This window comes from Esox lucius, chromosome 19 (assembly GCF_011004845.1).
Source record: "Esox lucius isolate fEsoLuc1 chromosome 19, fEsoLuc1.pri, whole genome shotgun sequence".
Taxonomy (NCBI): Eukaryota; Metazoa; Chordata; class Actinopteri; order Esociformes; family Esocidae; genus Esox; species Esox lucius.
Window position 1 is genome coordinate 28,198,765 of NC_047587.1, and position 13,208 is coordinate 28,211,972.

General features: G+C 39.5%; 1 protein-coding gene across 1 annotated transcript; it reads right to left on the reverse strand.

Moving 5' to 3' along the window:
- Positions 1-10,164, reverse strand: chmp1a (charged multivesicular body protein 1A). The gene is made up of 7 exons (XM_010884100.4): positions 10,004-10,164; positions 5,351-5,370; positions 5,182-5,259; positions 4,419-4,565; positions 4,132-4,260; positions 3,714-3,910; positions 1-1,692 (listed from the first exon to the last, which is right to left on the reverse strand). Exons 1-7 carry the CDS (start codon positions 10,008-10,010, stop codon positions 1,671-1,673), a joined length of 600 nt encoding a protein of 199 aa, XP_010882402.1. The 5' UTR covers positions 10,011-10,164; the 3' UTR covers positions 1-1,670.
- Positions 10,165-13,208: the final 3,044 nt, after the last annotated feature.

Consider the following 13,208-nt stretch of genomic DNA (forward strand, 5'->3'; position numbering starts at 1 on the left):
TTCATATCAGAGGGATTTTATTTCCACAACATAATATATAAAACAAAAGCACAACTTTTAAGTATAAATAAACCTTCCCAAGAAAAGTAAAAGATATTTCCAAAATATCCAACTCTAGCGACAGCAGCCATCTATGGTTTGATGGGTACAATAATGGGACGCCATCGTTTAATTGTCATATATACCCTACATTAGATTAATCACATAACTCTGGTTGATTCAGGCACTGAGGAGAAGCACCTAGGCAAATACCTGTATCCAAATAAGGCGTACAAATGCAAAGCAAATCATTTCTGCTGCATCATTACCGGAGCTCAGAGGGGACGATTATGTTGAATCCCAAATAAAATTTAGGATTCAAAGACAGAATTGACCATTAGCCATCTCCGCTAATGTTATAAAGTAAAGGCATTTGGTACTCACTGCACTATCGTGTTGAGCAAAGCAACTGTCATCACCATTGTGGTTACACACGATACACTTACAAAAACTGTAGATATTTCCAACGATGTGGTGAGATACTGCTGTAGGATAAGCTAATGAGATTTTATTGGAGGTGCCCGCTTTGGTCAAAAATCACAGGTAGGTATTTTAATTGAAGTACATACGGTACATAATCCCAATATTGGTGATAGCTGCTCTGTGCAATTTTGGTGCATACTGAACTTTGACATTAAGGGTAACAGAGATGGCTAATGACAAAATCTATTGGATTATCCTGAGCTCAGACGAAAACACTCATTAAACACCTCTCGATGCCCAGGTAGTGAGGCAAATATGCATGAATTAACAATAGATTTAAACTAAACAATGAAACAAAGTACATTTACATGCTTAAAAAAAATGTATGCCAGGATTGACCTTTCCTGTACAGTATATAGGAAACATTTTGATTAAGTAAAACAATAATTGACATGTTGGGGAGAAGCAGTACTTTGTGTAATCTTGACTTTGTTAGTGTTATCAAAACATTGTGAGAAACTGTGGGAATACATCGGACACTTATCAATTGGTCTGTTTGGTTGAAGTTCTCCCCATTTACACTCAGCATTGAAGAGATGTATTTTTTTCTCCTTCCATGTTCTTTGTATTTAGAGCCAAATACCATACACCACCTGACCACTAGTGAATAGAAAGCAAAATATATTACATATAAAAACTAAGATACCCCATACTTGAATCCAAAACACAATAAGGGGTAGGGGCACAAGCTATCAAATATTACATATATACCGCTGTCTGTTTTGAAACATAGTTCCCCTATTACAATATTTCTACTTTTAATGAAAACCATTTAAAAAGGTATACATCCAAAAATGGGTCATGTGATAAGGAAGTGAAGTTCACAACAACTAGCCAAGCGGTCATAAAGGATTCCTGAATTAAGACAGGACTAAAGTTGAGAGACGGAAAGACATGGGAGATGGGAAACTAGCGGTAGAAAACGGATGGCAGTGCAACCGAGAAGGACAGACATGACATGTACCTTTTTAGGTGGTATTGTCAGCAACACTGAGTGTAAGTGTGTCTATAAATAGATGTGGAGATAGAAATCAATTGGCTCATTAGGTTTTCACGGTAAGATTCAATAAAATCACACAGTTCCCTGCTGTCTGTTTCCAAGCAGTTGTCAAGTCTCCATCTGTCAAGCAAATAGCTGAGATGCATGTTCAGTTCCTCAAAGCAGCCAACCTGCAATACAAATTAGTGTATAGTTGTTGATTTAGACAAAGATCTTAAGTGCATACCAATCATTAACAGTTTAACGTGTTTTGAATTATACAGCCTTTGGGGTATTTTAGTCCATCAAACTATAGACACCAAGCTTCCTGAAGCTTCTAACAATATGCAGATCACTTTCTAGGCAACATAGAGCAAAGCAATTTAACAAGTTCACTCTCTTCCACTGCAGACCAACAAGATCAAAATATATCTCATGAATGGAAAATGATGAAACACAAATGGTTAATGATCCTGCGAGTTGAGTTGCATAGAATTTGATCTCACACAGATTTTGACTGATTCTAACTTTATTAAACTCCTTCATATTAACCTGTTCTCTATGAGTAGGGCAGAGATTGTGTTCAAGAGCAACAAAGCCGAAATGTATCATGTGTATACTGTATTTGAATGATCTAATAAATAATGAGGCGAGACAAGTGTTTCTTCAGTACCCTATGCAATGTAAAACTTTGGCCCAAATATACAGATTTAGATTTTTGGAAAATACAGTGGATATAAAAAGTCTACACAACCCTGTTAAAATTCCAGGTTCTTGTGATGTAAAAGAATGAAACAAAGATAAATCATGTCAGAACTTTTTCCACCTTTGATGTGACCTGTAACGTGAACAATTCAATTGAAATTTGAAAACAAATCTTTGAGGGGGAAAAATAAATAAAAAACTCACAATATACTGGTTGCATAAGTGTGCACACCCTTAAACTAATATGTAAGTACCTATTAATTTTATTACAGCACTCAGTCTTTTTGGGTAGGAGTCTATTAGCATGGCACATCTTGACGTGGCAATATTTGCCCACTCTGCTTTGCAAAAGCGCGCCAAATCTGTCAGATTGCCAGGACATCTCCTGTGCACAGCCTTCTTCAGATCTCCCCACAGATGTTCATTGGGATTCAGGTCTGGGCTCTGGCTGGGCCATTCCAAAACGTTAATCTTCTTTTGTGGATTTGGATGTGTGCTTTGGGTTTTTGTCACACTGAAAGGTGAACTTCCTTTCAGTGTGACAGCTTTGTAACGGACACCTGGAGGTTTTGTTCCACATTTGCGTGGTATTTGGAACTGTTCATAATTCCCTTCACCCTGACTAAGGCCCCGGATCCAGCTGAAGAAAAACAGTCCCAAAGCATGATGCTGCCACCACCATGCTTCACTGTGGGTACGGTGTTCTTTGGGTGATGTGCAGTGTAGTTTTTGCGCCAAACATACCTTTTGGAATTATGGCCAAAAAGTTCAACCTTGGTTTCATCAGACCATAACACATTTTCCCACGTGCTTTTGGGGGACCTGATGTTTGTTTTTGCAAACTTCAGCCGAGTTTGGATGTTTTTCTTTGTAAGAAAAGGCTTCAGTTGTACACAGCCAGTACTTGCCAGAAATTCCTGCAGTTCCTTTAATGTTGCTGTAGGCCTCCCTGACCGGTTTTCTTTTCATATATTTTGGAGGGACGTCCAGTTCTTGGTAATGTCTCTGTTGTGCCATATTTTCTCCACTTGATGATGACTGAGTTCCATGGTATATCTAATGCTTTGGAAATTATTTTGTACCCTTCTCCTGACTGATATCTGTTAACAATGAAATCCCTCTGATGCTTTGGAAGCTCTCTGCGGACCATGGCTTTTGCTCTGAGATACAACTAAGAAAATGTCAGGAAAATCCTATTAGAACAACAGAACTTTATTTGTGATTAATCAGAGTGACTTTAAATGATGGCAGATGTGTAATGACTTCTATTTAACATGAGTTTGAATGTGATTGGTTAATTCTGAACACAGTCACATCCCCAGTTATAAGAGGGTGTGCACACTTATGCAACCCTCTTATAACTGTCGTAGAGGCTGCGTTGTAAGTATTCTTAGAAGTCTCGCGATGTGGACTCTCTAGGTTTAGAAACTATGACTACACTTCCTTCTTCCAGAAAACAAGTTCCATCTGACAGAGTAACCAGTGAAAGTTGAATTGTTAAGTTTACCTGCGGGATAGCTGGTCTTCCTTCTCCTGCTGAGAGCGTGTTGAACTCTCTCCCAGGGAGGTGGCTCCTGCTGGCAGTTGGTTGAGCTGGTCCATTACCTCCAGACCACTCTCCTCTGCTATCTGGACGATGAGGTCATCCACCTGATCCTGGGGCGTAGTCAATGTGGTGGCTGAGCTCATAGAGTCCTCCATCACCTACGGGAGGAGAGGCAGAGTTGTGAGCGGGTTACGTTGTTTCACCGGAAATGTAAGGCAGGTGGGTTCTCCAAAATGGTTCAGGAATAATTTATCAGATGTATGACGGTCTACTGAGCTAGAAGTGAGGATTTTAAACTTAATTTCTAGATGTAACAAGAAATGTAATTAGTACAGCCATTATCAGCAAGGATTTTGTTTTTATAACTTGTGCCACTCACCGAGGTGTGGACATCCAAGTTCTGAACCTGTGTCTCAAATTTGTCCATGACAGCAGAAACCTTCTGCAGGTCCATAGAAGCCAGCGCCTTGTCCAGGGCCTTGGTGACCTGCGTCATATTCTTAGTGACCTAGAGATAACATTCAGACAGATAAGCAGAGTGCCACATGCAAAAGTAGGCCAGAGAGTGCATTCATATGGCATAAGGCCATAAAGAAAATACGACACCAACTAATTTGTGAGACAATAGAATGATGGCGAATGTTTAGACAAAGAGCATAGACTCACCCCCTTCATAGTAACGGCAGTCTGGACCTTTGAGGCCACAGCGTCAACACGAGAGGCCATGCGCAGCCAGTTGAGGCCCTCATTCTTCCTACGGATGGCATTCTCTGCATATACGCGTGCAACTTCCACATTCTTCTGCTGCAGAGCCTGATGAGACAAATGTACTCTGATAGTCAGTTCAACTGCGTATATTCTGATGCCCTGTGTGACACAAGCAGCATCTACATAGACGGCCTAATTTGGAACCCCACCCCCCCCCCCCCCGATTATATAACACCTGTTCACATCAGATATTTTTCCAGAGCTGATCTGACTGGTCACAATATTCCCAAAAAGTAATGCAGCCTTAGGATAAGAGAACTGGATCAAGTCCTTCCTGTCCATGTAATACTGTTTACAATTTAGACCACTGGTCATAGATGTACACAGATCCAGAGTCGGGGAATAAACAGGGAATAAACATTTGGCTGGCGCATGGAGTTGGGTTACCAGGCAACAGTAATGGACTTGTGCAGTGTCTCAACCATAATCATTCACTGCCCCCTGCTGGCTAGTGTGTACCATTAGCGTGTCCATACATCACACACAATCTCATATGTTGATGAAAGGTGGGAGAATGATGCCAAAATCCCCCAGATAGGCCTGATCAACAGAGATTGCTAAAGTCATAAAATGTTGTACTGATGAGAATGTACTGATCTGTATTCTTCAGTGTAGAAATCCTGAACATAAGCTAAGAAAAAAGAAAGCACTCTTTACCTACCTTTTTAACTTTGGTTTGCTCTGTTTTAGAATCTTTCTCTGCCTTTTTGGCAAGTTTCTCGAGCTGTTTTGCTGTGAACTGTAAGAGAGAAGTATAAGCAGAAATTTCAGAGGCGCACAAATGTTAAACTGTGCTGAAACACCACAATAATCAATAATTTCTAACATACCTTTAGTTGGAAGAGTGTGTCTGAAAAATAAAAATAAATTGCATGTTAGAGCTCTCATATTGCAAAGACATTTGTATTGCATGAAAGTTTCTCCAAAACACTCAGACTGAGGTATTATGGAGATGGACGGGGAATCCCAAGTCAGATCAAGCATGGTGGCCACGGATCTGGAATTGGTGTGATGTGTGAAAAACAGACTATATATGAAATGATATATAATATGATCCTTATTATAATACTAAAACATATGATAAAACATTTCTATACTTGGCAGTTGGTTCAAGACAGGTTATTGGAGCTATTCTCCACATCTTGACTGGTTTGAGGTTCTACTGAACTCGCTAATCATTTTTTTAATTTGCCATTTTCCATGGTTCAATTAGCCTATTTTATTATGATTTCAATGGATTTGTGATTGCTGTATCTGTGGTAAAGGAACTGGAAATATATTAGTCGCAACTGCATGGATAGTAGCTATCAGAAACAGCTGACTTTCTGTGAGAGACGATAAATGATTTTCAGAAGCTCCCAGCTCTGGTGGACAGGTCAAGTAACTATAACCAATAAGACATTCCACACACCATCATTTGTGCACAGGCCAGGTAACACACATGCTCAAGCAGCCTATAAAACAAATAAAGTAAAGGGCACAATATTAATGGAATACAGAGAGTGCATTTTGGAGAAAGGTGACAACACAGAACACATGTTTCAACCTTTTAAATATACATTAAAAAATTTTACACTAATAAATACACTGTACAGCATAAATCACACTGAAAGAAATTGACCAAACCTAATGAATTTTATGATTCACACTTGTATTCTTGTAAGCATGAATATACAGTGGGGAAAACAAGTATTTGATAGAAATTGCAGACTTCTACATGCTTTCTATCTTCAACTGTGACTGTCTAAGGTACTCTTCAACTGTGATTGACAGAATCTAAAACAAAAATCCAGAAAATCACATTGTATGATTTTTAAGTAACTAATTTGCATTTCATTGCATGACATAAGTATTTGATACCTCAGAAAAGCTGAACTTAATATTTGGTACAGAAACCTTTGTTTGCAATTACAGAGATCATACGTTTCCTGTAGTTCATGACCAGCTTTGCACACACTGCAGCAGGGATTTTGGCCCACTCCTCCATACAGACCTTCTCCAGATCATTCAGGTTTCGGGGCTATCGCTAGGCAATACAGACTTTCAGCTCCCTCCAAAGACTTTCTATTGGGTTCAGGTCTGAAGACTGGCTAGGCCACTGCAGGACCTTGAGATGCTTCTTACGGAGCCACTCCTTAGTTGCCCGACTGTGTGTTTTGGGTCATTGTCATGCTGGAAGACCCAGCCACGACCCATCTTCAATGCTCTTACTGAGGGAAGGAGGTTGTTGGCCACAATCTTGAGATACATGGCCCCAACCATCCTCCCCTCAATACGGTGCCATCGTCCTGTCCCCTTTGCAGAAAGCATCTCCAAAGAATGATGTTTCCACCTCCATGCTTCATGGTTGGGATGGTATTCTTGGGGTTGTACTCATCCTTCTTCTTCCTCCAAACACGGCGAGTGGAGTTTAGACCAAAAAGCTCTATTTTTGTCTCATCAGACCACATGACCTTCTCCCATTCCTCCTCTGGATCATCCAGATGGTCATTGGCAAACTTCAGACGGGCCTGGACATGCACTGGCTTGAGCAGGGGGACCTTGCGTGCGCTGCGGGATTTTAATCCATGACAGTGTAGTTTGTTACTAATGGTTTTCTTTGAGACTGTGGTCCCAGCTCTCTTCAGGTCATTGACCAGGTCCTGCCGTGTAGTTCTGGGCTGATCGCTCACCTTCCTCATGATCATTGATGCCCCACGAGGTGAGATCTTGCATGGAGCCCCAGACCGAGGGAGATTGACCATCATCTTGAACTTCTTCCATTTTCTAATAATTGCGCCAACAGTTGTTGCCTTCTCACCAAGCTGCTTCCCTATTGTCCTGTAGCCCATCCCAGCCTTGTGCAGGTCTACAATTTTATCCCTGATGTCTTTACACAGCTCTCTGGTCTTGGCCATTGTGGAGAGGTTGGAGTCTGTTTGATTGAGTGTGTGGACAGGTGTCTTTTATACAGGTAATGAGTTCAAACAGGTGCAGTTAATACAGGTAATGAGTAGAGAAAACAGGAGGGCTTCTTAAAGAAAAACTAACATGTCTGTGAGAACCGGAATTCTTACTGGTTGGTAGGTGATCAAATACTTATGTCATGCAATAAAATGCAAATTAATTTACTTGTTCTCCCCACTGTATATTATATTCATCAGTTGACCCAATGTAAATGAATTAATTTGGGTCAACCAGTATTTTATCAATAAACTCAAAGTAAATCAATCAATTTGGTTTAGTGTATTTTTCAGTTTAATGTATTCATGTTGATTCTGTAGTCTCATTTGCATATCCAAGCAGGCCTTTTTAAATGATGTGATTGCCACCCTGTTGCAGTCAACATCTCACAAACCTGAAAACTACACAGAGCGGTCGGAGCCCTTAGCAACCTCATATGTGGTTTAACAATCCGCCCTGAGAACATCTCAGCAGTAAATAGCTTACTGTACAAGACTAGGTAAGCTACATCAACTAATATAAGCATATCTGCAATGGGAGGAATAAATCCAACTGCTTATAGGTTGGATTAGGTTAGGAAAATAAAGATTATTAATTACTTTTCATAATAAAACAGAGTAATCAATGTGCATTAGTGATGGGAAAAAATCATTCAGTTGAACTTATTTTTTACTTAGGCAAAGGCTCAGTGTTTGATTTCATGTGTTAATCATTACGATAAAAAAATCAACCACTATATTAGCCTAATGATTTGAGACCTACCATGTGAGACAATTATTGTTACAAAAATGTCTTTATAATCTGCCTTGACCTATTCTTCTCTGTGAATGTACATAGACATTGATCAGAGAACTGAGCTGGAGGACCCGGTATGAAGTTTCTCTGCAACTTAACTTCACCAAAATAAAAAAATATCTAGTTATAATAATCTAATAAATTTCTACTGAATGGAGTAAAAGAAAATGAATTGGATGAACAACAGCGTGTCATTTTTTTCAGTGCATGAAAAAAATGTATAAATTTTGGTCTGACAACCCACACCATTAAGATCCCATTAACACGAACGTCTGGTATGTGTTTTTATTGTACACGTACAAACTCAGATCCAACTCGGTTCAGATACATTTCAAATCCATGGAAGAACTCTTTTAAGTTTGCTTCCGTTTTGTGTGTGTGGTCTGAAGCTGTTAGGCAGTTCTATTAGGCTAGCTTGGGTTGAACCAGACAATTATTAATCACATTAATTGGCAATAGCAGCAAGTTAGGAGCTGCATTCTTAGATTTGCAATCTGAAAACATGTTTTGCAAGCGAGATTACCCATTCTTGGGAGCCTTTTGCGGGACAGGGTCAAAAAGCAGACCAATGAATGGATGCATGTCTGAGTCGGCTGTCTGTACTGTCCCGTAGAGCTCCGTGGTGAAAGTGCTCTCCGCATGGAATTATAATGAATATAATGAGCTTGAAACCTCAAATGCAAAGAAACATGTCACAGGAAGAAAGAGGTCCTTTGCTTGAAGTGCCTTGTGCCAAGTGTAATGCTTTGCATAAGGCCAAAAAGTTATATTTCAGTTCAATTGAACAACAAAACTTTTTGCAACATAGCTACAAAATCTCACATTGAGTCTCAACAACATTTAAAACAAAATTGTCTTTGATGCACTTTAAAGTAACTGACTCATGTTTCCAACTTGTCATGTGAAAAAGTACATACACTTTTGGGAAGTTGTCATTTTAACATATTTGGACACATGGCTATATATTGATAAAGACAACCCAATGTAAAAAGGATGGCATTTTTTTTAACCATTTATGCAATAAAAATAATTGCAATCTTCTTATATGGAAAAAATACATCGTTTTTAGAGCAGCAGAACCTCAAACCAAGCATAAAGCATGGAGGCAGTGGCATTATGGTTTGGGGCTGCTTTGCTGCCTCAGGGTTGGACCAAGCTGACCATCATTGAGTCAAACTAGTTATAGCGTAGTTAAAGGGGTGGAACATCCGAGTTCAGTTTAAAAGAGTGGTGTTATTTTGACATGAACTGTGTTCTTTCTACCTATGACCTCGACTTTGTTAGTTCCATATTTGAAACTCACAAAAGCTAATGCGCTAGGTTGAACTTTCCTTTGAGGGTTAAGGTTGCTGGATCGACTCCCTGTGCGACAAGTTGTAGAAAAATAATCTGTGGTTCGGTACGCCAACAAGAGTTAACCCTAATTATGCCCCAGTAGTATACATCATCGGTAGACAGGCGCGTCTAATATAAAATGTCAATCGCGCGTACATCAGTATGGAAAGTCTGAAATGTCAGTCAGTCTGTAAATCTTAATAGCTAGTTTAGTCAAATCGAATGTGAACTAATAGGCTAGAACAGCAGCCTAACATTATAACATATAATAATATTTCGCCCACCGACTGCCAGTGCCAAGCTTTGTTTGCGTTAGCTTGTATCGGCTAGCTAACAGGTTAGCGTTATAATGTTCGACATAAATCAAACTATGTTCACAATATAGTTTTTTTAAGTCGAAAAACACTTACCATCCATTTCAGTGTGTCTTTGAGTTCCGCTTAACTTACACAATGGTATTAATTGGCAACCAAGCTAACTGTCACCCACTGTTATTTTGATTTTCCGCATATACGATAGTCTTCCTGGTTCAGATGAGGTCACGTGAGACAGGCTTTTCTGATACACACGCCAAATAGTTAGAGGCCATTAATGGGTTTCACGACGGCAGAACCCCAATCGCAAAGTAGACAGCCCCGAAGTGCACGCCCTCGCCACTTTCCCTCTGGAAATCCCTAACCGAGCTAGTTTCATTTTTGATTGCAACTTAATATTTGCATTGGCTTCCAGTCTGTTACAGAATAGATTTTAAAGTGGTACTTTTAGTCTATAAATCACTGAATGATTTAGGCCCTGAATACATTTCTGATATGTTTGAAGATTATAAACCGAGCAGGACTCTTGGTAGATCATGAACTCAGGAGCCCAGAGTCCACATCGGGTGCCGAATGTAAAAGTTCGATTACAATGTTTTAGCTGATAAATTGTCAACATTTTCCTCACATTTAGCGCATTTTCCTCACATTTGAGACAGAAATATATATATATATATATATAATATATATATTAAAAACCTGATTCCAAAAAAGTTGGGACACTGTACAATTGTGAATAAAAACAGAATGCAATGATGTGGAAGTTTCAAATTTCAATATTTTATTCAGAATACAACATACAACAAATGTATCACTTTAAGGGAAAAATAAGTTGATTTTAAATTTCATGGCATCAACACATCTCAAAAAGGTTGGGACAAGGCCATGTTTACCACTGTGTGGCATCCCCTCTTCTTTTTATAACAGACTGCAAACGTCTGGGGACTGAGGAGACAAGTTGCTCAAGTTTATGAATAAGAATGTTGTCCCAATGTTGTCTAATACAGGCTTCTAGTTGCTCAACTGTCTTAGGTCTTCTTTGTCGCACCTTACTCTTTATGATGCACCAAATGTTTTCTATGGGTGAAAGATCTGGACTTCTTCTACGCAGCCATGACATTGTAATTGATGCAGTATGTGGTCTGGCATTGTCATGTTGGAAAATGCAAGGTCTTCGCTGAAAGAGACAACGTCTAGATAGGAGCATATGTTGTTCTAGAACTTGGATATAACTGTCAGCATTGATGGTGCCTTTCCACATGTGTAGGCTGCCCATGCTACACGCACTCATGCAACCCCATACCATCAGAGATGCTGGCTTCTGAACTGAGCGCTGATAACAACTTGGGTTGTCCTTGTCCTCTTTAGTCCGGATGACATGGTGTCCCAGTTTTCCAAAATGAACTTCAAATTTCGATTTGTCTGACTACAGAACACTTTTCCACTTTGCCACAGTCCATTTAAAATGATCCTTGGTCCAGAGAAAACGCCTGCGCTTCGGGATCCTGTTTAGATACGGCTTCTTTTTTGAGCTATAGAGTTTTAGCCGGCAACGGCGAATGGCACGGTGGATTGTGTTCACTGACAATGTTTTCTGGAAGTATTCCTGAGCCCATGTTGTGATTTCCATTACAGTATCATTCCTATATGTGATGCAATGCCGTCGGAGGGCCTGAAGATCACGGGCATCCAGTATGGTTTTCCGGCCTTGACCCTTACGCACAGAGATTGTTCCAGATTCTCTGAATCTTTGGATGATATTATGCACTGTAGATGATGATAACTTCAAACTCTTTGCAATTTTTCTCTGAGAAACTCCTTTCTGATATTGCACCACTATATTTTGCTGCAGCATTGGGGGAATTGGTGATCCTCTGCCCATCTTGACTTCTGAGAGACACTGCCACTCTGAGAGGCTCTTTTTATACCCAATCATGTTTCCAATTGACATAATAAGTTGCAAATTGGTCCTCCAGCTGTTCCTTATCTGTACATTTAACTTTTCCCAGCCTCTTATTGCTACCTTTCCCATCTTTTTTGGAATGTGTAGCTCTCATGAAATCCAAAATGAGCCAATATTTGGCATGACATTACAAAATGTCTCACTTACATTGAATTGCCTAATTGATGTATTTTTGTTTTCTAATAATTGTTTTTATTCTATTGTATTTTTATATTTTTCTTTTTTGTAAAGCACAATGAATTGCTTCTATGTATGAACTGTGCTATATAAATAAACTTGCTTGCTACACCTATCACGAGAAGTCTGATCAATGAGGTTAGATTTTGACACAAATTTGTAGTGTTGATAAGGCCACATTTCTAATTTCTCAGCGGGTGTTAGACAAGTGACAACACTTTGCATGAAATTGTGGGTGATCTCAACCCTGCAATTTTTGTTCACTCGTCCTCTCATCCTAAATCAAGGGCAGAGGATGCAGCTAGATTTAAGAACCGGAGTGATGTGCTTTGTTCTCTTGGTCCTGGTTAACATTCCAGCAGCAGCATTCTGAATGAGCTGCAGCTGTTTCACCATCATTTCGGGGAATCCATTTAAGAGGCCATTAAAGTAGTCAGTACTGGAGATAAAAGCATGGATGAGCTTCTCTTTGTCCTTTTGGGACACAAAGCCCTTGATTCTGGCTATATTTTTAAGATGATATAATGCTGTTTTGGAGATCGCTTTGATATGACTGGTGAACGTGAGATCTGAGTCGATCAGAACACCAAGATTACACACTTGGTCCCTGGTTTTTAGGGCCCGAGAATCCAGCTCTTTACTAAAACTAGTACTCTCTTTTTTTTGCCAATAATCCCGGTTTTATCTTGGTTTCATTGTAGACAAATTTGGTTCATCCAGGTATTCATGTGCTTTATACAGTGACACAGAGAGTCTATTGAGATGTTGTCATATGATTCGAAAGCCATATATATTTGAGTATCATCTGAATAGCTATGGTAGTTAATGTTATTATTATTCAGAATTTGGCCCAGTGGTAGCATATAGAGATTGAACATAAGCAGTCCGAGGAACTGATCCTTGGGGAATTCTGCATATCATAGACACCCTATCAGATTCATGATTGCCAATTATAATGTAATTAATCAAAAATGATTTGTTGGTGAGAGATCTGTTAAGTAAAGCCAGCTTAATAGAGGTAATAGGGGTCCCTGGACCTGTAGGTTGACGTGTTGCAGATGACAGATTAAACTGGTTTACTTCATAAATTGCATGCACTTCATTCCTTCTATTTATAATCAACACATGAATAGAGATATTGGGTCCCAGCTTGTTCTCAGG

What these genes read in the sequence shown, in the direction of transcription:
- chmp1a (XM_010884100.4), bottom strand. An exon ending in AGCAAACCAAAGTTAAAAAG is followed by an intron (nt 4,566 to 5,181) that starts GTAGGTAAAGAG and finishes TTGTCTCATCAG; the next exon opens with GCTCTGCAGCAGAAGAATGT. An exon ending in CTGCCGTTACTATGAAGGGG is followed by an intron (nt 4,261 to 4,418) that starts GTGAGTCTATGC and finishes TGTTATCTCTAG; the next exon opens with GTCACTAAGAATATGACGCA.